General features: G+C 36.5%; 1 protein-coding gene across 7 annotated transcripts in view; it reads left to right on the top strand.

Moving 5' to 3' along the window:
- Positions 1-6289: 6289 nt before the first annotated feature.
- PPP1R12A (protein phosphatase 1 regulatory subunit 12A) overlaps positions 6290-26421 on the top strand; it is a 142951-nt gene continuing 122819 nt past the window's right edge. For 4 of the 7 annotated variants that reach the window (XM_081822124.1, XM_081822119.1, XM_081822117.1 and 1 more), the window contains exon 1: positions 6291-6779. In XM_081822124.1, coding sequence (XP_081678250.1) covers positions 6543-6779 — 237 coding nt within the window. In that variant the 5' untranslated portion in view covers positions 6291-6542. Of the gene's footprint in view, positions 6780-26421 lie in introns of all 7 variants that reach the window. The other 3 variants (XM_081822121.1, XM_081822122.1, XM_081822118.1) reach the window with 2 other exon arrangements.

Below are 26421 nucleotides of genomic sequence, written 5' to 3'. Positions count from 1 at the left end.
CCTGTATCCCCAGAACCTAGGGTAATGATTGATCGACTTCAGGTCTACCAAACTGCTACTGGTTTAGTCTATTTGGGCTGCTATAACAATATACCATAAACTGGGCAGTTGAGAAACAATGAACATTTATTTCTCACAGTTCTGGAGGCTGTACCTTAAGATTGCATCTTAGGGTTGAGGTACAAGAGGATTCAGTGTCTGGTGAGAGCTCCCCTCCAGGTTCGTAGATAGTAATATTTTCACTGTGCCCTCTCTTGGAGGAAGGGGCCAGGGAGCTCTCTGGGGCCTCAGAGAGCACAAATGGGCAAAAATGACCTAACCAGTTCCCGAAGGCCCTACCTCCTAATACCATCACCTTGGGTGGTAGGATTTCCACATATGAATTTGGGGGAGGGGGACACATATTCAGACCATTGTCCCTGCCAAGTTGGGGCACAGCTATGTTTGGCTAGGGAGAGTTCCAGGCATAGGCTCCAGCCTCTCTGGTGCAGCCATTCAGCCATTCACTCTCAGATCCTGTCACATTCCAGGGACACTTCCGGGGATCAGGTAGCAAATCCGCACTGCTCTAGAGACCCACCAACTTCTTTCTCATCCTTTTAGCCTAGGCATCACTTTTTATTCTCAGTGAGGTCCTTTTTTCCCATGACAGTACCCAAGGGTAGATTGGGAAGACCTCTCTGCCTGGTTCCCCCTTCTCCACCCTAAATGAAAATAATAATTTATGATAACTATGAATTAACATTGTTCAAGGGAGGATAAAATTTAGAAAAATGTTTCTATTTGTATTGATCTATACTATGTAAATGTGGCTTCCATAAATTTCATAGCCACCTGGTACACTACTTCCAACCAGATTACTAGCCTTAAAGTCTTTTAAATAGTAATTTGGGGGTGGCCATTTCAAGCGAGGAAGGAAAATGTTTTGAAAGCAACTTCTGCTTTCTTCCCTGCCACGAACATCCCCTGAAGCAAGGAAGCAGAGTGCTATCAGCTTAAATGAGGGAAGGAAAAGAGGCAAATACAAGAAAAGAAACAAAATCTCAATTTTTTTTCTTTCTTACAAACATTATTCATTTAATCTGAAAACCAGCACATGAAGCTGATATATTATTCCCACCTGCCACAACTGAGCACAGTCATTACCAGTGATGCTGTGTCTGGGGTCACTGCTCATGTTCATTCTCACTAGTAATTTGTTCTGTACAGCTTTTTGCACTCTGGTTTCTGGAGAAATTTAGAAGCTTTTGCTATGATTTGAGTTGAAGGACATTTTGAATAAATCCCTCAACTAAATGCTAATGTTCCAAGATGGAGCTCATGAACCTAAACTCTCCTTCCAGATATTGGAGCAGAATTTAGTTGCTCTTGTAATTTCATTGCTATGGAGGATGACACTTAGCTGTGAAGTTCCTGTCATGTTTTCTCCCAGAGCTCATAGATACTCTTATATAAATAGGCCTTTCAATGGCGTTGCCTTGATTACTGGAGGTGGGTGTGTCATGAAGGCCCTTCTTGTAATCCTCATAAAATTAATTATAATTATTATTATACATGGTAATTAAAGTCAGCCAGTGTTCCCCAAAGTGTGGGACATGTAGAATGGGAGTACACGAAGTAATTTTTGATGGATGGGACATTCAAATACCAGTGAAGCACTTAGCAAAAAGGCTATTCTCTTTTCAATATACTTTAATCTTTGTGATTATGTAGAAAAATAACAGGTTCATGTTAATATGCCCAACACTTGCCAATCTTCCTTTTTTAACAAATTGAGAAGAGGCCTTGGGCCTGGAACCTAGATAGGTAACATAACTAGTATAACATCTTGTTTTCATTGCATTTGCTTTTAAGGTCTTCTTTTATTTATGTCAATTGGAAATGTTTTCCACTTACAAAAATGACATAATGTTTCCTTTAAAATAAATCTATTTTAAAATATAAATCTAAGGTTTTTTTTAAAAGTTAAAGGAAACATTTTAATAGTATTTGTGGTTTCTGGATCAGGCAAAAATCATGACAAAGTTTGGGGAACACTAAATTAAGAAATTCATATGAATGGCCATGTGATGTTTTGACACTGACCATGATACAGGTTGTAAGTCATGTGCATTAGAGGCAAGTCATTATCTTTTTAGCACTATTTCTGTACTTTGAATTGTTGCCAGACATTCATCTGATTGCCTATTTATGGGGACCAGAGGAACTTCGTGAGAATATCAGCCACAAGTAAATGTATGAGGGTTAGGTTCTTGGGATGAAGCCAGATGTGACAGAGCATTTTCCCTGAAGAGTTAAAAGCAAGATGACTTTCAGAGTAGTGGACCATTGGGTACGGAGAGTGAGGCTGACTTTGTAACCCAGAGTCAAGGCAAGGGCTTAGATACTATGATCTAGAAATCACGGTTGTTCTAAAAGTAGAGTCTGAAGCAACTTAGGGTGATTCAGGGTTGGTCCCAGTCAACAATCTGGGTGGGACTGAATATCTTTTGATGCTAGCAGATTGTAAACTTTTCTTTAGGTTCCTAAAAACAACATTTGGAAGACATTGTTATACAGAAGAGAGGCTAGCCCAGGTGTAGAGTACAGGAGATAAGACCAAACTGCCTTGTTGACTATTCTATTCTGAACTGTATAAAAGTAAATTAGAATTTCAGGTTTGAATTAGGGATGAGAACTTAAATGTAGACTTTACTTATTATCTTACATACACTTTGTACCAAAATGCATTTCCAATTGTATAATAAAATTTTACATGGAAAAAGATTCACTGAACAGAAGTTGGTTTTTGGAAAATTTTAGTATCCTACATTGTATTAGTGATATATACCTTCAGTATTATAAAGATTATAAAGGCTGGCAAAGCAGTGAGCTATCAATTAAGCAAAGAAACAATGTGGATCCCAAGAGTTAACTATTTTTTTTAAAGATGTATTTATCTATTTTGAGAGAGACAGAGAGTGTGCAGGAGGAGCATGAGAAGGATAATCTTCAAGCAGACTCCCTGCTGAGTGCAAAGCCCTAAGTGGGGCTTGACCTCACGACCCATGAGATCATGACCTTAGCTGAAACCAAGAGTCAGATGCTTAACTGACTGAGCCACCCTTAACTATTTTCTTTAATAATTAGAGATGAACTTCTTTTGCCACGTAAAAAAGCTTTTTACCATCTGGCAATTCACCAGTCTTTTACCGAACAAAAGGCTAATTCTGAAATTTTTATTTTCTGCTTGGGTTGACTTTAAAATTTTCCTTTTCTCGTTCTGCGTTCACATATTACAATATGATCGAATATATTTTCAAGTTTAGATTCATTCATAAGTAAATAAATAAACAAATCTCCACATTGTATAGGTTGGTACTAAGTTAAGGCCATACACACACAAGTTTTTGTGCCTATATTACTACATTCTCTAGTTGTTTTTCTTTTGATTTATTTGTCAAAGTGAGAGAGAGACAGAGCACAAAGCAGGGGGAGCAGCAGGCAGAGGGAGAAGCAGGCTCCCAACTGAGCAGGTAGCCCAAAGCGGAACTCGATCCCAGAACCCTGGGATGATGACCTGAGCAGAAGGCAGACACCCAACCGACTGAGCGACCCAGGTGTCCCTTTCTAGTTGTTTTTCTAATAATAAATTTGACTATAAGTGTAGTATCATATTATTGCTGGACTCTTTAGGTAATGGTACATCAGAAAGAGAGGACAGAAAAATAAGCTTCATGTGTGTAAACATTTAAAATAAATTAATAAAAATTCTTCAAATTGATCATAATTAACAACTAAATTAATGGTTAGTAGGGGATATCTGTGGTGTAATTAGGCTTTTAAAAACATATATATTCTTGGGAGCACCTACCTGGCTCAGCTGGTTGAACATGTGACTCTTGGTCTTGGTGTTGTGAGTTCAAACCCCATGTTGGGTATAGAGATTACTTAAAAATAAAATCTTAAAAAAAATACATATTCCCTTTTGACAACTTCCTGCATGTAATTAAGACCCCAACATGACTGATGATTTGCTGCAGCAAAGAAAACCAGTTAGCAAATTAATACAGTTCAATTTTTATTTTGTATTTTCATTTCTTCTTCTGCTTAAAGTTTGAAGTTCACTCAGCTACTAAAGTATTATGAAGTGATTAGCTTTGTGTTGTTTTTTAAATAAGAAGTTTTGCCTCTTCTGGAATTAGCCATAGGTCTTCAGTATTAATTCAATAATATCATTAAAAAAAAAAATCCTCCCTACAAGGCAAAGCAGGGGTGCAGTTTAAGACTACTTCCAATAGATTAACATGGAACTTGGTGACCCTTAGAGCTGGGGAAGGAAAGCTAAACTCAATGAAATTTGCATACAATAGCCCAGGTGGGCTTTTGTTGTGTTTGTTTTGTTTTTGACTGCTAGCCTTTGGTAACTGGTACTTAGCTATTTATGGTTTATTAATAAACTGTCATTTTATTAATTCTACATTTTGAAGTACTTGAATCCAAAACAGCATACTTCCCATCAAACTCTTGTCCACATGAAACCTTGAGATACCAACCTGTATTTCAGAGCACTTTTAAGACCATAACATTCTTGGGAAACAGTAAAGATAAGTTTGTCAGTTTTTCTAGGTAGACAGAAAAGCTGACACGGCAGTTCTCAGATTCCTTTCTTTTATTATAAGAGCTATATTCTGGAGCTCTTAGAGTGAATAGAAATTTTATTTTAGCACTAACAGTTCTTCAGCTCCTAACACCATCATTATTCAAAGGTCTGATTATTACCATTGGTGCATTTTATGCATGTTACACTCACTTTCTCTTTCTACAATATTTCCAGAGGAAATATTTTTACCCTAATTTGGGTTCTATTATTACCCTAGTTTTTGCATTTCAGAAAATTCAGTCTTGCAGGTGGCTTCCTACTTGCATTTCACTCAATTATTTTCTCAGTATGACAGGCTGCAGTGTAGTCTACGGGAGGATAAGAAAAGCTTAATTGTTCACTGCTGCATCCCCAGCATCTAGAACAATGCCTGCCCAGTACAGGAATACTTGCTGAAGGAATCCTAATCCTGCTGCTGAGTAAAATTAGTTAATTAGTTCTTTGGGGAATCAGTCTAGATGATCCCTAAAATTCCATTTAATGGTAAAAAGTAATGAGTTTTCTTACTTTGGCTCTAAATGTTCTAAAACTGTAGTGGATGAAAACAATGGAGTGTTTAAAAAAATATATCAATTGGTGGAGACTGCAAATAGATGGCTTGAAAGACTTTAGCTATTGTTACAAGTCTTGTGTGTGGTGTCAAACAAGACAAAAATAAAAGGCTTTTTTTTTCATGATTATAACGATTTACAAAGTCTTTTTTTTCTGGACACGTAACCTCAAAAGGTGGTTTAAATATCTCATTATGGTCAATGGATCGCCAGTGCCTAGAACAACGACCGGCTCATAGTAAATATTCAATAAATACCAAATGAATTAATTGCGTAATATTAACATTCCTTTGAACTCTAGAAGCAGCTGGGTCTTTACCCATCCTTAGAAAGCAATGGAGCGGGAACCAGAAATCCCTTAAAAGGTTAGGACCAGTAACAAGGCTGAGCTAAAGTCATTGGTAGTACAAGGCAGGCTTAGAGCACTGAAGAAAGGGTAAGAGGACTCGAAATACGCGTGAGAGAAAAAACAAAACAAAGCAACAAAAAAACAAGCATAAGAGGAAAGACGTTTCTACAGTGGAGGTTGGCAGGAAGCCACCGCAATTAACCGCAGGTCAACCCTTCTTACCAGGCGGTCACCTAGGACTGAGGTCTGGGGTAACTGACACCAGAGCCCTCGGCTACACAGACCCCACTTTTAAGAGCTTATCAATACTGACATGCCCAAGTTCATCCGAGTTCCTCAGAAAGAGAAATCACAAGCGCCTAATTCACGTCCTATCCTCCATTCCATTCAAATAACGCAGCCAATAGGAAAATCCTCCGCCCTGAGCGAACGACTCTGCGGAGCTCAGACAGCCCTGGAGGCAGGTCGGCCCGGTACAGGCGCCGTACAGCCCAACTGTTGGCCTCCGGAACCCCAGGAGCCCTCAGCCAGGCGGGACAACCTTCCTTCCGTGTCTCCGCCCTTCCAGGTTGGTCCCAGCCCCCGCAGCCCGGGGGCCCTGAACCACACCCGCTTCCCTCCGGTGGCCTGGCCGCCCCCGCCGCAGTTCGCGGGAGCGCTCTTCCAGGGGCGGGCACAGGCCTACGGCGCATGCGCACTGGCCGAAGGGCGCCTCCCTGTCCGGATCTCGCGAAGTTACGTTAGATTGGCCGCCGGTGACGGGTGGCCGGGCCGGGGGCGGGAGGGCTTCTGGGGTAGGAAGGGAGGTCCGCTCGGCCGGGCGAGCCGCCCCAGTGCTCTGTGGGATAGTGGAAGTCTCGAGCGTCTCCTCCCGGTTCCCAGCCCTCTTCTGGCCCGCACTCATAGAAACAGTCACACACCCCCTGCCTCCCCTCTTTTCCCTCTCCGCCTCCCCCTTTCCCCCCCCTCGCGATAAGAAGACCCGGCGGCAGGAGAGGGGATGAAGATGGCGGACGCGAAGCAGAAGCGGAACGAGCAGCTGAAGCGCTGGATCGGCTCCGAGACGGACCTCGAGCCTCCCGTGGTGAAGCGCCAGAAGACCAAGGTGAAGTTCGACGATGGCGCCGTCTTTCTGGCCGCTTGCTCCAGCGGCGACACGGACGAAGTCCTCAAGCTGCTGCACCGCGGCGCGGACATCAATTACGCCAATGTGGACGGACTCACTGCCCTGCACCAGGTCTGTGCACCCTGCCGCCGGCTCTCCTGATTCTGCGGGTTCTCGTCGGCCTTCCGCTGGGGCCTTCTCTGCGCTCTCGGCCTCTGGAGGCTGGGGGCGGCGGGAGACTCCCTGCTGCGGGGTGAGGGGGCGGCTTCCCGAGAGGGAGGGGGGAGAGAACTGGTGGAGGGAGGGCTTCTGGCTTGAGGCCCCCTTCAGACTAGTTGATGCTGGAGTTGGGAACCGGGTGATTTCCGGGGCAGAGGAAAAAGGGACTGTGATCAGCTTGGGGCCCCAGGGCCATTTGTGGACGTGTGTCTGGGATTTGGGGTCGAGACCGGGTGGGGTGTACTGGGGTTGTACCTGGGCCCGATGTCAGTGATATACTTGGACGACGGGAGATGCTAAAGAAAACGACCAACAAGGGGCATTAGGGACACTTGGGCAGATGGACGTCTTTGGCTTGTAGGTGGGCATTGGATTTGCTGTAGTTTTTAGGACTTGATTACAAATGATGATGATAATAATAGTAATCAAGAGCCCTAAGCGTAGTGCCTGAGCGACGATTTCCTGTTTTCTCCTTTATTACTCTTGGTCGTTGGGGAGGGGGAAATGGGGTGTAATTAGCTGATCTGCTCCGGGTGAAAGGGAAGGGATGGAGGTGGATAAGGTAAGGAAGCGTTCAGAAGGGCTTGCCCACCGCCGGACCCGATTGTACTGAAGTGTCTTTCGGAGAAGAGTTTGCCGCAGTGTCAGAGATCCTCGAGCCTCACGTCTTGGGGTGTGCACTGGGGTTAGAAAGAGAAGAATAAACACGGGGCACGCTTTTCAGAGCCGATTACCAAACTCTGATTTTCCTTTTGGGGGTGGAAAAAAAGAAAGCTGTTCACAAACTTTTCTCAAAATGGATGCTTTGTGCATGTTAAAGTTTTATAGTAGTCTGATTGGGATCTCTCAATGTTAGCCAAATAAGGAGAAACTATTGGCAATCCAGAGATAATGTTGCTTTGCCTTTAACAGGCCAAAAGCAACACAACCACGTAGAGTTCTGCATAAAAAGCAATTTTTAAGTGACGGTAATAGGTGACAAGACATAGACTCTTTCCATTTTCTTAGTGGGCAATTTGGAATTACTTAGAAAACGACTTTACAGCAATAGTTTCCCCTTAAAATGAAGATTTGTAAACTGTCTCAAAGTTGACTTAGTTATACGTGGAAGATCATAGCTGTATTTTATTTAATACTGTAACAAAAACTTGTTTGAGAGGTTGAAACTTAAGGCTTTATATTTTATGAATATTGCCTTGCTGCCTTTTTAAAAGGTGTGTGGTGGCATTTTCCTTTTACTGCTTCCTGTTCGGTGAATGATGACCGTTTTAAGTTTTATTTAACTGAATTCTCGTATCAAACTTGGCTTATAGCCTTTGTTTACAAAGTTGACTTGATGGATTGAAATCACTGACAAATTGCAGGACAAATCTGGAATTCAGAATGTGGCACCTAGTAAAAATATAGCGCGGTCTGTAGTTGTTTTTCTATTCCGTAAATTTAGAGTCTCTAAAGTATAGCATACTTTTTATTTGGCTGAGGTTTATTTTAAAGCATAGCAAACTCTAGATTCTAAAAACATGGCATTGAGCATGAAAGAAACTTTTGGCACTAAAAATGATAATGTAGTTATGTAAGATGAAGGATCGTTCAAGTGCAATTTATATGTTTTAGTAGGGAATTGATTCTGAAAGACACAGTTATTGTATGCTTGGGTCAAGGTACAGTTGGATAATGGTTTACATCAATATGTTTTATTAAAATTGTCAAATAGAAATTTAAAGTTTTCACACTTGTGGAGGGACCCCATTGTATTGACTTGGAGGAAGAGGAAATTTTCTAATGCTTATATTGGTGTAATATTGGCCTCAGTAGGAAGAGAAAATACATGTAACAGACTCTTTAAGGGTTTTTTTCCCTCTCAGTTTGTACATGTTGCAAGAATCAGCAGATTTATCAATATTTTCCTGATAAACTGAATTCAGTAGTTAGTTCGGCACCATATAGGTATAGTCTTAATTGGGTATTTTTTTTTAGCTGAGAAGCTTTTAAGCAGAAGTTTCAAAGTTATGCATAATTATTTGCATAATATCTTTTTGTAGTTTATCTGCACATTCCTTAAGTCACTGACGCTAAAGTCTTTAAAATATCAAGTACTAAAATTTTTATCATGTTTTCTCCACTCTCATTTCTTTTTTATCAACTCTTGTACTTTTTTCCCCATTGTGACTGTGAGAACAAGGAGTTTGCTTTGGGCAAATTCAGGACAACAGATAGTGAAAGGTGATAAATAAAACTTTTTAAAAAAGAATCACAAGAAAATTTTAAGCTTTTAAGAAATTTCTTGAATGCTGCTTGTTTTAAATACTTAAGTTATAAAACATTTTGACCCACTGATTTAATAACCCTTGAATAGTGTTTTTTTAATTTAACTTCTCAAAAGATCATATGATACCTAAAATGTTTTTGCTAGATTAATTATTGATTAGTCTTTTGGAATATTCATTTACCTTTTTGGTTTTAATCAAGTGTCTTAAATTTCACTGTCAGGAGAAAAGTTTTAGAAATTTCACAACCCATAAATATACTTAATCTAATATTTTACTTCCATTTTTAATGTAAGCAGCTTATATTTAAAAGTTTATTGGTTGAATGTGCCTTTTCATTAGAGGTTACAAAAGCTACTTAATTTTCAGCTATTCTTTTTGTATAGAAGTATGTCATCCATATTGGAGAAAAAGCAGTGTTCTTGTCAAATTTCCTGTCTTCGTCTCTAGAATAGCCTCCCTCCCCCTGACTCCCATAGCTAGAAAACAATACTGAACAGTATTGAAGCTAAAGTAAACTTCTCATTTTCTGCAACTGAGGTCTAGAGTAGATTTTCATTTTTATTGGTGAGCATTAATCAGTTCTGATTTTATAGGTATCTGGTCGAGTTTTCTGCCTTGTGATCTGTATCTATATTTCAGTATACATTATAAAGATTTTAGGAGAGTAATAGAGGTTTCTGTAGAATGCCTTATTGCTGATTACTACTGATACTGGTATGCATAAACGTAGGACTGAGATTTCTTCCAACAGTGTTGAGTTTAACCTTTGATTTTACCTTAAAATCTTACCTACTTCCTCTGTGCCAGTAACTTCCAAGTCAGTTTCCAGTTCTCACATTTCTGCAGAGCTCCAGTGCCTCATTTCCATTTTTCTGGTGATGATGTATTGATTTAAAATGAAATATTATTCACTGTGTTGTGATTTTATATTTAAAAATGTATTTTTAAGTAGTAATATAGTAAATAGAGGTTAACCGCCTCTGCCATAGAATAGCAGTTACAGCATTTACATTTAGCTTTGTGATTTCTTCAAGGGATTCTTATTCAAACATGAATCTTCATAGTTATAAATCAGTTTTATACTCTACTTCTATCACAACAGTTTCAATACATATGTATATATGTTTTCATATCTTTAGACTTTACCTGTATCCTATTTTCAGTCTAAGTAATATTCAGTTGTTAGTTTTACATCATTGTCAGGAATTTCTTTGAATTCAACCTGAAATAAAACTTAAATCTTTCTTCACCAAGCCTACTCTTCTCATTGATACCTCTGATTCTTTTAATGATGTCATCAGTCTCTGGATCAAGATACTTATCTCAGTTATTGTTTATTCATCCCCTTGTCTCTATATATCCAGTCAGTCTTCACAATTGCCTTTGCATCAGTTCTTTTCCTTGCTACTCTCATTATCAACCTAGTTCATACCTTTATTATTTTATCCCTAGAGTATAGTAATAGGTTAATTGCTTTCTCTGCCTTTATTCTCTCTCTGGTCCAATCCAGCATTCATATTGCTATCAAAATAATTTTTTAATAATATCACTTTCATTGTGTCACTCCTCTCCTTAAATTTAAAGTGTTTCATCATTTAGCTTATAACTGATGTATCTCCATTTGTTCTGTTTTTTACTCTTTACCTTTTTATTTCCATGCCTGTGGTCATGATTTTTCTGCCGCTAGAATATCCTTCCTCCCTTCTTTGCCAGTCAAATCTTAGTTATTCTTCAGAGTTCAATGGAATTGCCAGCCAGTAGGGATCTTTCTGTCCTTTGTTTTTTTTTTTTTTAAAGATTTTATTTATTTATTTGAGAGAGAGAATGAGAGAGAGAGAGCACACGAGAGGGGGGAGGGTCAGAGGGAGAAGCAGACTCCCCACTGAGCAGGGAGCCCGATGCGGGACTCTAGGATCATGACTTGAGCCGAAGGCAGTCGCTTAACCAACTGAGCCACCCAGGCGCCCTCTTTCTGTCCTTTGAATTTGTGTAATATTATGGCACTGGAGAAACACTCTTCTTCTGGGGTGCTTATTGTATCTTCTATTTTGCCTCTCTGCTGCTTTTGAAACACTTCTTACTGAATTGTGTTTGTTTTTAAGTTTGTCTTTCCTAATAGAATATAAGGACCCAATTTCCCACATGTTTGTATTTCCAGAACCTGGCACATACTAGGTGCTCACTAAAGATTTATTGACTTGTATCTTTTACCTTGTATTGTAAGTACAAAGTTTTATACTTACTTGTATATTGTGAGATAAATTATAAAGCCTTCACATCCAGTACTTACTGTTCTTACACATCGTAGAACTTATCTGTTCATAAAACAAATGAAAATCTTTGTTGTGGATCTTCTGTGCAGATTTTTAAAAAATATCTTGAGCTTTTAACAAGTTCTTAATATTAACTTCCTTCCTATTAAAAAACCCTAAACCAGTTTAAATCTTGGTTAAGTGAGAGAAAAATATTTAGTTGAGTCATCAATTAATTTGCCACCATCTTCATAAGAGTCTGAACTACGTCTTATAGAGGAATACAAAGTAGAATTAGATCCATGTTCTGTGCTATTATAGTTTTAAAATAAAGTTTTCCTTTTTACTTTTCAATAGAGACAGACTTGCAGATAAGTTTAGTATTCAGTCCTTTTGCTCTTAAAATACAAATTTTATCAACTTTAAGGGAGCCATTTGAAGCTTCTTTGTAAAAATATGTGGCTCCCCTCTTGACGGTAAAAGGAATACTTTTGTGCAGTCTTTTCTTCAGTGCTTCATCTTCTCAGCCAAGCCGTTTTCACTGAATCTTAACCTGAAATGTAACTCTCCTTAAAAGTATTCTAATAGGGCTACTTAAAGTGTTTTCCAACCAAAAGGAAGAGAGATTGGAGCGGTGGATATTGAGTCTCTTGTTAGAGAATAGTGTAATTGCTATATATGAGAAATCTGTTTACAACTGAATATAGTTTATTGTTTATTTTGGGGGGGGTGAGGGATTGTTAAGATCTTAGAAGAATCTACTGAATCACTTAAAAATAACAGTAATATGTGTTTAAAAGAATGCAATATAAATTATTCTCTCTACATAATTCTTTTATTTGAAAGACTGTAACACTTTATGCTGATGGCCCTTAAAACTCTTTATTGAAACCATCCTAAATCCGTTAAAAGGAAAAAAAATCCACCTAAACAAACAAAACTTCTAACCCCTCCAAACTGGCCCCTCACTTCCTGCAAATAAATGGACAACCCTGGCCATATATGGGGTGCGCTGGTAGGGCACCAGTGCCCGCACTGCTGCTGTTACAGTGTCTTCTCCGCACTTGCTGCCTTTGTGCTTCCTGGCAGCAGTTTTGTGGTCTGACTTTCAAGTGTCATAACCAAGACCATCTTTCATGTGCTTCAGCTAGTGTGATTGCAAGCTGTGACTGAGCATTTTCTAGCACAACCAGCGAGAAGCACTAGATAGGAGAAATTTGTTCCCGCATTTTACAAGTACTGTTCACAAAAGAAAAGTACTTGCACTTAAAAAAAAAAAAGTCTAGGAGCACCTGGCTGGCTTAGTTGGTGGACCATGCAACTCTTGATTTCAGGGTTGTACATTCAAGCCCTGTGTCGGGTGTAGAGATTACTTAAAAATAAAATCTTAAAAAAAAAAAAAAAAAAGTCTTGTTAGGTGATTTTTTTAAAAGATGACTAGAAAGATGACTTTTATGGGGGATGGGGAGTATAGAAAATTATTTTGTTACTGCTATAACATATTACTTCTTGAGGGTTCCTAAAGTTGGTTTTCATTCCCTTTCTGCCTGAAAACTATTGCCGTTTTTACCCCACTTTTCTTTCGAAAGTTTATGGGGTTCCACAGTCATGTTGAAAAGATGGAGTGTTGGCATTTTGGTATACCTCTTTGAAAGATTGAGGACCTCCAGAAGTCCTTTTGAGTTTATTCTAAGTTGGAGTTGGATATTAGCGATGACTTATCAGTGTTTTATTGAGAAGTGAAATTGGCTGGTGAACATTTGCTGAGGACTTCTTATATGTGGAACACTGTGGTACATGCTTTTACAACCAATATCTCATTTAATTCTTACAGCATCCCTTCTTTCTTGCTCAACATTACCAAGATAATAAACAACAGAGCTGGATTCTAACATGCAGGTCTATCTGATTCCAAAGCCAAAACTTAACACCATGCTAGATTTCTTCTTTTAAATCTGCAGAAGTATTCTTAAATCTTCAGTCATTATGGCTGATGATTAGTAGTTAGAGGTTTCTCAGTTAATCAGCTGAGAATCAAATGAAACACACACACAATTTTTTCTTTTCTTTTTCAAGATGTTATTTATTTATTTGACACAGAGAGAGAGAGACAGCGAGAGATGGAACACAAGCAGGGGGAGTGGGAGAGGGAGAAGCAGGCTTCCCGCCGAGCAGGGAGCCCGATGTGGGGCTCGATCCCAGGACCCCAGGATCATGACCTGAGCCGAAGGCAGACGCCTAACGACTGAGCCACCCAGGTGCCCCACACACAATTTTTTCTTCATTTACTTTTGTTTTAGCTAGCCAACCCCTTTATGAGCTTTCTGTGGTAACAAATGCAGTAGTACTGTATCTAAATTAATCTCAGAATCTGCCCTAATTTTTAGGAACTGCCAAAATTGTTTTTGACTGGTCATTATGTGCAGAATATTTGATCAAGTGCTTTGGGAAGTTGCAAAGGAAGTTACAAAAGCAACAAAAACTCCTTTTTTTAGGACATAGAGTTTAGTCTTTAACCGTCTCTATTTTCCTTTATCCTAATAGTAATTTATATTATTGCTTTAGGCATTTTTATGTATGCATTTATAGTACATGCTTTGTTTATATATTTACACACACACTTAACTTTTAATGAAAAGAGATAAGTTATAGAGATAAGTTATATGATAGTCATATCAGTATTAATTAAAAAAAAAAAGAAAACCTTGAGTTTGTCATTACCACTTAATCTGCAGTTTACTTCTTGAACAGTGATTATATTGGTATTTATAATTAGGACTTGGGATAATACATGAAATGCTAATAAAATTAACTGAATTAACTTATGAATTAGTAAAACAAACTTTTTAATGTTAATCATGTTTGATTTTAATTGGAAGCCTTGTGTTAGAGGAATATCCAAGTTATAAAAATATTTTTTAAATCATTTTGCAAAATTCAGCCAAATTATGTTTTAGATCTTAACTTGGAAATGGCAACAGAATTTTTTTTTCTTATTGGTAATAAGTGAGAGCATCATTTGAAATTTGATTTACTTGTCCATTAAATCACTGATTCCCAGAATTTTACATTTCATAGACCTGTAAAATGTTTGCTTAAGTTTCACTGACTAAAAGACGATAGCCTAATTTTTGCCAACGTGATCACCTTATACTATCATCACCATTTTCATAAAGAAAAAGAATATTTTAACAACAAAAGGCTATGGTATCCAGATAAATAAAGGAAAGTGGGAATTCATGTCAGTCTATAACATTATTACTGTATTGACCAGAAATGTTCTTGATAGTCTTTCATGCAAGTAGAGAGAGTATTTGAGGATGAACAGATTTCATGAATGACTCTATTCCCTGTGTCCTCCTTTTGGTAGAATATGATGGCACTCAGGTGGTGGCAGGCCAGATCATATTAAAGTACAAGTGCTTGGCCCCTGATTACCCAAGATGGAGCAAAAAAGAACTTACCTAGAGAGATTCAGAAAACCAGTGAAAGTGACCCACCAGTTCATATTTTAGGAACCACCAGTTTCATATTTATATTTCCATAAGCCTTTGCACGTGTAATCTTCCTCTGGAATGTATTTCCTAGCTTATTTATATTAAAACAGCTCAAAGCACAAAGTGTAGACTTGTATGACCACTGCACATGGTGATTCTCTAAATTACTGTTTAAACTCTAAGTTTGGCACCTATACGCCTCCTGCTATTATTAGTATATCTTATCTCCAGACAAAATAGTGGATTCCTTCAAATAGGGATTTTGATTCATTTTTCTTTAAATCCTCTTTGGTATTTGAATTTTATTTTAGCAGGTGCACAGTAAAAGTTTGTTGGTTAAAAAAAAATTGAACACATTGTAGACCAATCTTGTGAAGGGCTGAGATCATAGAAAACCAAATGATGACAGTTTGTGTGAGTAAATACAACAGAATTAACAGACATTAAAGATATTGTAATAAAAGTGCTTATACCATTAACTTACTTTTACAATGCTTAAAATGCAGAGGTAGCCGTTGTTATAGTCAAAATTTAGCAGGATCTTAGATTTATTTTTGAAATGGAATATATTCCTGATTACCAATATAAGCAGAATTTTGCTCCATTTATGCAACATATTTTAAAAATGAATTTTTTTCAGACAAATTGTTGGTTGTTGGTTTAGGAAAGGAGTCCTTAGCATACTGGCATTAGAAGTTAATTCATATTTTCAAATGATTTTAATCACAGTTTTTTTTTGTTTTTTGTTTTTCTAAATAACACTTTCACTGTGGATCGCTATATGCCAGTATTTTCTGACCTTATTTGTATTTTGGTTGTTTATCTTTTCATTGTTATGCTGGCTAACCATAAAAAGACAAACTTGAGCACTGTGTTACTGCCCTAAGTGTGCTTGCTTGACTCGAATGCTCTTTCATGGGTGGAGACATTCCACATTGTCATGTGTTGTATAGGCATTTCTGAAATGACATTCGGTAGAAACCATGAAAAGAAATGAAGGCATTCCTCAGCTGTCACCTTCTTAGTAATCTTTTTAAATGCCTTATGTGCATTGAGTGAGATATTCTGCAGGGAGAGATTCACTTAAAAAGCATTACTTTAGCTTGATTATTAAGTCATATTTGAGCTGAAATTACATTTTTTTGTTTTTTGTTTTGGATCCAGAATGCTCTTTTGAATATCTTCAGTACTGAAGTGTTTTGTTTTGTTTTTTTCTTTTCTTTCAGGAGAGTTTAATTTTGAAATGGATAGTTATTTGGTAACCAGACCATATGTCTGGTGAACGTGGATAATCATAGTTAATACCATCAGTGATTAGATGATATTTTAAAAAATGCTTATTTTTAATTGGAATATAATCATATAGAGGCTGTATTGGATTTTATTTAACTCTTTTTACATTGGACTTATATATGCTTCAGAATTTCTTCATGTTAACCTGGTGTACTCTTTGTGTTCTAGACTTTGCGTGAAATAAGTCAGTGTTTTAGCTTGTGATTTGAACATGATGTTTCTTTGTAGATGTTTGTTTTCCACAAAAGATTTTGATGCTGCTATTGCCAGATCGTGACACTGTATTTCATTAAGAGCTATTGTTTTTCTCAAAAGTATGTTAATTTGTGTAGTTTTTCTTAAAAGATTGGAACAGATGACATGTTCAGCAATCTGTATATCCTTTCCAAGTACATGAACAGTCTGCATAAAAACTGTCTCATATTCAGGTTTTTTTTTTTCATTACAAAACATCTGTTCCTACTTAACTCTTTTGACCACCATTTTTTTTTTTACAATAAAATGTCTTTAAATGATCATCTCAACACTTTTACCTACCTTGTGATATACATGAAAAAGCCTTAAGTAATTACTAAGCTTTCAGTGTCTTTTGCTCTTGCTTCTTTGTCCTCTCCATCTCCTTTTCACTTTAGAACATGGCTTACTTTCAAGTTTGTTTATTGTTCTATATGTATTTTATCCCAAATAAACATTTAAGAATAATTATTTAAGTAAAGTATCATAGAAAAACATAAAAAAAAAAAAAGAAAGAAAGAAAGAAATACTGGGATGCCTGGCTGGTTCAGGCAGTACAGCATGTGACTTTTGATCTCAGGGTCGTGAGTTCAAGCTCCATGTTGGATATGGAGCCTACTTTAAAAAAAAAAAAAGATTATTCAGATTTTCAGGCCTGAGGCCTTACTAAACCTTAGTAAACTCTACTTTATCGATTTTTATTCAGTATATAATTTTCTATAAATGGGATTCTGTTTAATTTTCTGGTTTATAAACTTCTTTTTAAATTAAACTTTTTTTAGAGAGAGAGAGCGCACATGCACACACAAGCGGAGGGAGGCATCTTCTGTTTTCTTCTTTACTTTCTACAATCAGTTAATATCTCCTATTACATGCACACCTGAAAGAGAAATTCTTCCAAATACATACTAGCTTTTATGTATTCACTTAACAGAATCAAAGGCCTCTTCTGTACCATATGCTATTGAATGCTGGGGGGATTTTATTTTTAAGCAAAACAGGTAACACTACCCTCATAGAATTTACCGAATGAAATTACTTAGCCATCAGGGAAATGCAAATCAAAACCACACTTCACACCCACTAGAATGGCTCTAATAAAAATAACAGATGATAACAAGTATTAACTAGGGTTTGGAGAAATTAGAACCTTCTACACTGCTGGTGGTAATATGAAATGATGCAGCCACTTTTGAAACAGTCTGGCAGTTCCTCAAAATGTTAGACATAGAGTTACCTTATAACCCAACAGTTATACTCCTTGGTATATATCCAAGAGAATTGAAAACAGCTGACTACACAAAATTTGTACATTAATGTTTATAGCAGCATTATTCATAAAAGCCAAAAAGTGGGAGCAACACAAATGTCTATCAGTTGAATGGATAAATAAAATGCCCTATATTATGTTACTGGAATCCGTGGAGTATTATTTGGCAATAAAAAGAAACAAAGTACTAATACTTGATACAACATAGATGAATCTTAATGACATTATGCTTAAGTAAAGGTAGCCAGTCACAAAAGAACACATATTGGATGATTCCATTTATATGAAATGTTCAGAATAGGCAATATATAGAGATAGAAGATAGATTAATGGTTGTCAAAGGCTAGAGGTGTTGAGGGGAAATGGGGAGTGACTGCCAATGGGTATACCATTTCTTTTTAGCATGATAAGAAGTGTTCTAAAATTGATTGTGGTGATGGTTACACAACTCTTAATATACTAAAACTCTTTCAATTCTATACTTGAAATGGGTTATTGTGTGATGTGGAATTATATCTCAATAAGCTGTTGGTATCTTTTTAAAAATGAAATTCTCAATTTGTGTTCGCCACTAAGAATTGAGGCATTGGCAGAGGCTGTAATCATCTTCTCCTAGTCCCCCCAACTCCCTAAGCTTAGTGGCAAAGAGGATGGCCAAACATTATCCTTACCCTAACACAGCTTGCAGTGTACTGAGGTATGTAGATAAATATAGAGGTAATTATAAATTTATGTCAGTTATGTGTAATGATATATAATGGTAGTAGTACAGAGTGCTGTGGAAGTTTGTGAAGGCACATCGTACCCGGAATTGGGGAGGAGGAAGGCTTCTTGGGGAAAGTTGATGTTTGAGCTGCTGAGTGATGAGTAAAAGCCAGGGTTGTGAGGGACAGAAGGATGTAGAAAATTATTTCAGAGAGAGGGAATAGTATGTTCAAAGAGAGCTGGAGGTGAACAGAAGTGTTGAAGGATTTTAATCAGGTTAAATGAGACAATCAAATTTTCTCTTTAAGAAAAATCACTTTGGCTGCAATGTGGAGAACGTACTTGAAAAGAGAACAAGACCGGGGGCGGGGAGACTAGGTTAGGAAACTGAGTAGTCTAAGAGATGAACTAACTTAATGGTAGTGGAGTTGGAAAACAGTAGATGGACTCAAGACATATTTAGGAAATAGAATTAGTATGAATTGGAAGTGGATTGACCTGAGGGAATTAGGAGTCTGAGATGTGCATGCACTTGGTTTCTGGTTTGGAGTGGAGTGAAGGTACTTTTCACAGCTTATATTCTATTCAATAAATACTGTGTGCTTACTGTATAGGTCAGAAGCAGGGTATATTTGAATGCTATTGGGGGAGACTGGCAGTAAACAAGAAATTATAACGAAGTGCAAAATGTATGCTAAAGGATATACAAGTTCTTGAGCCAGCATGGAGAAGGGGTGGCCTAACTATAAATAATAAATCAAAATCTTGTTAGGAGGTTTTTTTTGTTTTTAAGTCTTGGACTTAGCCTTTTTTCTTAGATCTCCGTGGTTTTCTAGAAATGTGAATACCAAATAGAAAATGATCTATGAGGCTATAGAGAAACCAGACGATAAGGATTCATGGTTAGATTTTTTTTTTTTTTTTTGGTGAACTATCTAAAAATAAATGCAAAATTTTGTGTTTGTTTTTCCTGTGCCTTTCAAGTTCAGAAGAGTTCATTAGGAACTTAGAAGTAAAGCCAGATTTACTTTTATGATATTGTGGGGGAAAACAGAGTGTGTTTTTACGGGTTTCAGGGGGTGGAGCACAAAGCTGTTAGGAATAAAGTCATGGTAGTAGTAACAATCTAAAAGTCTTTTATTGCCTAAAATAATGCATTGTGAAAATAAGGTCATAGATTAAAATGAGAGATGAGAGTACATTTTTTTCAGAGCATGTTGGATTTTGCTCAGAGTGATACAGTTAAAGCATTCAGTCAACAATCTCTAACTTTCCTCAGTTTCTAAATTTACTAAGTTGTGTTTTCAGGGAAAGTAAAGATAAAATATTAGTTATAAATAAGACTTACAACCTGATATATTTCTTTTGTCTAATATATTTTTTATTCAAGTATAATTAACATACAGTGATATATTAGTTTCAGGTGTACAATATAATGATTCAGCAATTCTGTACATTTCTCAGGGCTCATCAAGATAAATATACTCTTAATTCCTTTTATCTATTTCACGTTTCTCCTCACCTACATCCCCTCTGGCAACCACCAATTTATTCTCTATTTAAAAATAGAGTCTGATTTTTAAAATTTTTTTTTGTTCATTTGTTTCTTAAATTCCACATGTGAGTGAAAACGTGGTATTTGTCTTTCTCTGACTGATTTATTTCACTTAGCATTATACCTTTTAGGTCCATGCATGTTGCTGTAAATGTCAAGATGTTCTTTTTTTAATGGAAGAGTAATATTCCAGTGTGTGTGTGTGTGTGTGTGTGTGTGTGTACCACATCTTCTTAATCCATTCTTCTATCAGTGGGCACTTGGGTTGCATCCATATCTTGTTTATTATAAATAATGCTGCAGTAAACATAGGGGTGGATGTATCTTTTTAAATTTGTGTTTTTGTTTTCTTTGGGTGAATACCCAGTAGTGGAATTTACTGAATCATATGGTAATTCTATTTTTAATTTTTTGAGGGACCTCCATACTGTTTATGGTCCACAGTGGCTGTACCAATATGCATTCCCACCAATAGTGCGTTAGGGTTCCCTTTTCTCCATATCCTTGCCAACATTTGTTATTTCTTGTCTTTTCTGTTTTAGCCATTCTGATAAGTGTGAGGTGATATCTCACTGTGGTTTTAATTTGCTTTTCCCTGATGATTTCCCTTATTCTTTTACCTAATATATTTTAAACGGTTTTTTGTTGTTTTTTTTTTTTTTTTTGCCCAAAATTTTACAAAGGTTGCTTTGAGTATTTGTGACTTTTTTGCATTTTGATACTTTTTAAGTTGCACATTTAATGAGAAAACTAACAGTTGTACAAAGGTTGTGTGGGTTATTTTGACCTTGAGGAAGCATCTTTAGACTTGTTTCAGCTTAGACAAAATAGGAAATGGTTATTATATTTTAAACTTTAATGCAAAATTAACATGGCGTCTTTTCCCTTTTCAACCCACCCTTGACATTTAAAGCTAATCTGGGATAGGGGGTGGTGGGGAGAGATATATGTGTTTATGTGAAAATGGATTAATAGTACATACATTGTTCTCTTCCAAAAAATATTTAAGTATCAAAAAGTTAGTTTCTAGACTGTATGGTATGATTCCATTTTGGGGGAAAAAGTTGTTTGCACAGAAAAAAAATCTGGGGAAATTACTCCAACTGTTAACAGTGGTTATCTCTGGGAGGGAAATAGAGCAGATTTCTAATTATGTCATTTTTTAATCTTTTAAAACAAGGAGAGAAAATGATGAAGATGAATCTGAATTGGAAAAGAATGCTTAAATGACTAACTTCCAGTAATGTATTAAGGATTAAATATAGAGATATTGATATAATTTATGGATATTTGTTTGCTAGTCTTTGGCCACTCAAGGAAGCTGGTGTTGAGAGTTCTTTATTTCTGCACTTACGCCTACTTTTTTTCTTAACCTTTTTATTTGAAAAGGAAAGACTGATTGGCAATGTGATGGATACCTTGGGAGAGTTTTAAAAACAAGTAAGAAAATTAATCAAGGGGTTAGTTAGATATATTTTGAAGCTTTTGGCAAGTGGACTACAGAAAATTCAGAGAAAAGATAAGCATAATTCCCGGAAAGGCAGCTAGTCTTTGAGGAATAAAGGGATTTTAAAAGATAAAATTTGGATTTCAGAATTTTAAATAATTCCAGTGGGAGAAATGTAGAGAAAAGATCTAAAAAAGCAATTTGTATACAGTGAACTCTTGCCTTGTTTATATGAAGAGTAAAAGCATTTAATGATAAGTATGTTTTAAGAATGAATTGGAAAATGGCCCCAAATCTCTAAGAGTAGAATCAAGAATGTTGAAGCCCAGAGTTACATGAATTTTGTGAAAATATTTTTCAAGACAGTGAAAAGAGGCCTTCAAATTTTGTTGTTGTTGTTATTGAAGTGTAGCTGACATACAATGTTATATTGGTTTTAGGTATACAACATAGTGATTTGACAATTGTATATGTTACACAGTGCTCACCACAATAAGTGTGGTTATTCTGTCATTATACATTATTATAGTATCATTGACTACATTCCGTATGTTGTACAAAAAGAGGGCTTTTTAAGAGGTGTAAACTGGAGCAAGAATAGGAGGAAGTAACTGATGGCATGGCATTTAAGTTACATATTTTTACATGTATAAAATGGTCTTCTACTCTGGCAAAATTCTGATATCCATTATTAAACAGATTGTTTTAGAAGAGATTGTGTTGATCACTAGATGGCAGATTGAGTTTTCTGAAAACTAAGTTATGTCGATCTATCTTTAACTTCCTTTTTTGACAAGGTTGGTAAATTTAAATGAGGAAAATGTTGCAAACCAAGTATAGCTTGATTTTTTAGTAAACCACTTGGACAGGCTCTTGTTAGATATTTGTGGTTAATGTGACAAAAATGTGGCACAAATATTAGGATTAGATGGATTAACCGCTGGATGAATCATCATATGCACGTCAGTGATTAATCAGTCACTCAGTGGCAACCAAGAGAGGACTAAAGTGGTGGTCCTTGCATTCTTAATTTTGCCCCTATCCTATTTAACATTTTAGTAGATAAAACTGTAGGAGCTGAGAACTTCAAAAACATAAAATAGTTGGTTTTAAACAATAAGATGAAAAGATACTGGGTATTAATGTAAAATATCTGTATTAATATAGTTGGTATAGATCATATAGGTCGGTAAAGATCATCTTTGACAAACATGAAAAAAAGACTACTAAAAATTTAACAGCAAGCCTCGTGTCTGACAACATTGTAATAATTTTAAAACATACTAAATCTTTGTAAAGCTAAATTAGTGTTTGGATTTTTAAAAAAAAATCTGTTCCTCTGTACTGTGAGATCACATCTGTAGAACGGTATCTAGTTCTACAGTTTGAGATTTGTCTGCTGTTTGAGTAGGTACTACCAGCTACAGCCTTCTTTTGATTACCCCCCAGGAGCATGGCTTTGTGTAACAAAGTTCTGCAGAGAAAAACAAACCTATATTCCAATCCATTTTCTAGAATTGTTAACGAATTTATACATAATTACACACACATACTTGCAGTTCTTCATATGCTCTAAGACACCTGCCCCCTAAACTATCAGCTCAGCTATTTTCTTTTGAACCCTTGAAAAAAGAAGGGAGCTAATTTTCAAAGGCATATACCTACTTAACCACTAGTAGAAAAATGTTAGAAGGACCTCTTGCACATATTAGTTAGGATTCTTTAAGTAAGAAAAGAACTAGCCTAAATAAAGTAGAGCAATTCCCTGTAAGATTACAGAGATATCTCATAGAATCTGGACTTCTGGAATGAATTAGAACCAGCAGCTCTATGCAGTCCAGGAAGTACTCTTTCTAAATTTTTCATCATTGTTTCTGACAAATCCACTTTATTTTTTTGTACAGCAAACTAGATTTCTTGTTTTCCTGGTTCAAAAGGCAAAATATAAGGACACCAATAATTTTAGAGTTTATATTCTGGTCTAGATATCTAGAGAGAGATCTTTATCTAGATGTTGATATCTTGATCTTCAGAGTTCTAATCCCAAATTCCCAGGAAAGGGAACAGTTGATCCACCTTAGGTTTATTCATGTGTCCCCATCTTAGATCATCAACAGTGGCTGGTGGGGCTGGGTCCCCTTGAACAGTATACCTACTCTTAATTATAATTCTAATTGTAATGTATTTTGAGGAAATGAAGGAGACCTTAAATAAGAATTAATAATTAATGCATTAATTTTAGTTTTTTTAGAAGTGAAATTCTTTGTAGAATAAACTAAATTTAAAGCATTTTAGTTTTAGGTAGTGCTTATAAGATCAGAAAAAATTTTTAAGAACAAAGTAATTTCATGGAGATATACTTTTAAGGTTCATTTTAATTAGATGTCATAGTTACCCCATCCCATTCTGTTCCAGCTAGGTCTTTTAGACTAACTTACATAAACCCTTTTCTTACCCAGTAATCTTTTCTCTTCTTAACCCCCCCCAAACGATTAATACTTGTTGTCAGTTACAAAATAATTCTTGGATGTGAGGGCGATCTGGCTGCGACATCTGTCACCCCATTGATCACCAGGGTTGATTCGGCTGATCTGGCTGGCTAGGCGGGTGTCCCCTTCCTCCCTCACCGCTCCATGTGCGTCCCTCCCGAAGCTGCGCGCTCGGTCGAAGAGGACGACCTTCCCCGATAGAGGAGGACCGTTCTTCGGTCAAGGGTATACGAGTAGCTGCGCTCCCCTGCTAGAACCTCCAAACAAGCTCTCAAAATAATTCTTCCCCTTTTTATTGTGAAAACAATATGACATAAAGAGACACAATAGTTAGGATGTAGAACTTTAGTTTATAACAGATTCTTATAACAAGTGTGGGAATTAATCTCTCTGCATCTTCAGAAGGACCTATTTCATTGGAATAATAAACAGTAAATTAACACATAATAGTGTTTAACTATATAACAGACACTGTTTTAGGCAGTTATATTTTCTTACAACAATCATATGAGGTAAATATTTTTAGTCTTACTATTCCATTATACCAGGGAAGAAAACAAGGTAACGGTTTTAACTACAAGGTCACAACATAAATTTCAGAGCTGGGAGTTGAACTGGGGCAGTTTGACCCAACACTTTGTTATAGTGCCTCTGTACTACTTGAATCTTCAGATTCCATCCATATGATATCCTCAGGAATCCCTAGAACTAAATATAGGACACTAGGCCAGAACAGATCCAGTAGGTCAGTTAATTCCTGAAGCTGTGTCATGGTGTGTTCCAAGAAACTTTCTAGATACAGCCAGAGAAATCAGGGTTTAGCTCTTGCCAGCTAACATGCTCTACCATCCCAGGGCTCACTGTTTATGATTGTAAGTGATATTGGAAAAGGAATTTAGGATCCTGTTGGGTATGGTTAATTTCTGTATTATCAGCCCTTGGGTCTAAATACCTTACCTGAAAAATATTAACTGAACATATAATGCCTAAACATGTAACACAGAATTAGCAGGTCACAGGTCTTATGTTAGTATTTTATGTTTTCATTAAGTTCTTTAAATGTTCCTTTTATTAGAAGATATTATGTAAAAAGCTTATTAAGTGCTTGTTTCATTTTTAATTTACATATATGGGCTTATATACCTGCTTTTCTCCTAGCTTCTCTTGTATTAAGTCATTTTTTCCATTACTAAAAGCTTGTTTGTTTTTATTGGCTAATCTCTTCCAAGTTTAGAACTTCTACGTTTTACAGGACTGTGGATGACAGATAAAAAACAAAAAGACTACAAGAAAAGCAGTTCCTAGTTTCAGCAAAAAATTCAAAGGCATCTCCTTTTTTGTTTGTTGTTTTTTTTCTATTACTTGCTCTCTTCCTATTTTGGAAACTAGTGCCTCGTTTGGGTATGGTAATTATCAGTATCCTCTTTGAAGATCTGAATAATTAAATACAATGCTTTAAATCATCACCCTGTTTCAAATAGAAGTGACTTTTCAGGAAGGATTCTACTCTTTAATTACTCTGTAAGGTACTATAACATTTAACATTGATTAAAGAAAGCTTTATATAGAAGAAATGAATTATAAGTTAGTATCCTAACTAAACATGTACTGTCCCAGAGATCCATTTATAGGAAGAAATTTGCTGTTTTTTCAGAAACTTTGGCAAGCAATCTAACTGCTCCTTAGGCTAATAATAATGGAGATCACTCCATTTAAAATAGTATGAATCCTTGTTGACTTATACGCTATAAGTATAGCAGTCTTACAGTTTTTTTAAAGATTTTATTTATTTGTTTGTTTGTTTATTTTAGAGAGCACACACACAAGCAGGGGAGAGGGGCAGAGAGAAAGGAGAGAATCTCGAGCAGACCGTGTGGAGCTAGGAGCCTGTTGTGGGGCTCGATCTCACAACCCTGAGATCATGACCTGATTGAAATCAAGAGTCAGATGCTTAACCGACTGAGCTACCCAGGTGCCCCAGCAGTCTTCCAATTTTTAAAGAAAATAGATTTATTTTTATATATTTAGTTTAAGCCCACCATTAAGTGAAAATAGACAGTAATAGAATGACTTTCATCTTCCTTTGAAGGCACTTGCTCTGCTTACCAGTTTCTTGTTTTCATTCCTTCCCAAGGAAATACTCTACACTTTACATTTTTTGCTTTATTCTTTTTTTTCTTTTTACCTTGATATTTTTGTTAGTATAAGCTAAGTTTTCTTTGGGCACTTAAATTTTTTTCCCTCAATTTTGAAGTTAATTCTAGATTTGAGTTTTATGTTCTTAGTTGTCTTTGAAAGCCAAAGTATGTTTATTGTACATTAAAAATGGGCAAATGAGTTCCAGTAGAACTGAGGAAAGGATTAGGACTTGTCTTAATAATCTCCTTGGATAATTAGAAAGTTTATCAAAAAACATCCTAATTTTCTTTTTAATCTTTTTCACAAGGGCTCTCTTCTAGATGGGAGGGACGCTCTGTTGATCTACCTTTCTCTCTCATACTAAATCACCTAAGGGATCACTAAGTGAGAGAAACCAGAGAATT

Source organism: Leptonychotes weddellii, chromosome 5, assembly GCF_054177405.1.
Source record: "Leptonychotes weddellii isolate Sample4059 chromosome 5, ASM5417740v2, whole genome shotgun sequence".
Lineage (NCBI taxonomy): Eukaryota > Metazoa > Chordata > Mammalia > Carnivora > Phocidae > Leptonychotes > Leptonychotes weddellii.
Note: the sequence above shows the minus strand (reverse complement) of the source record. Positions and strands in the feature narration are given on the sequence as shown.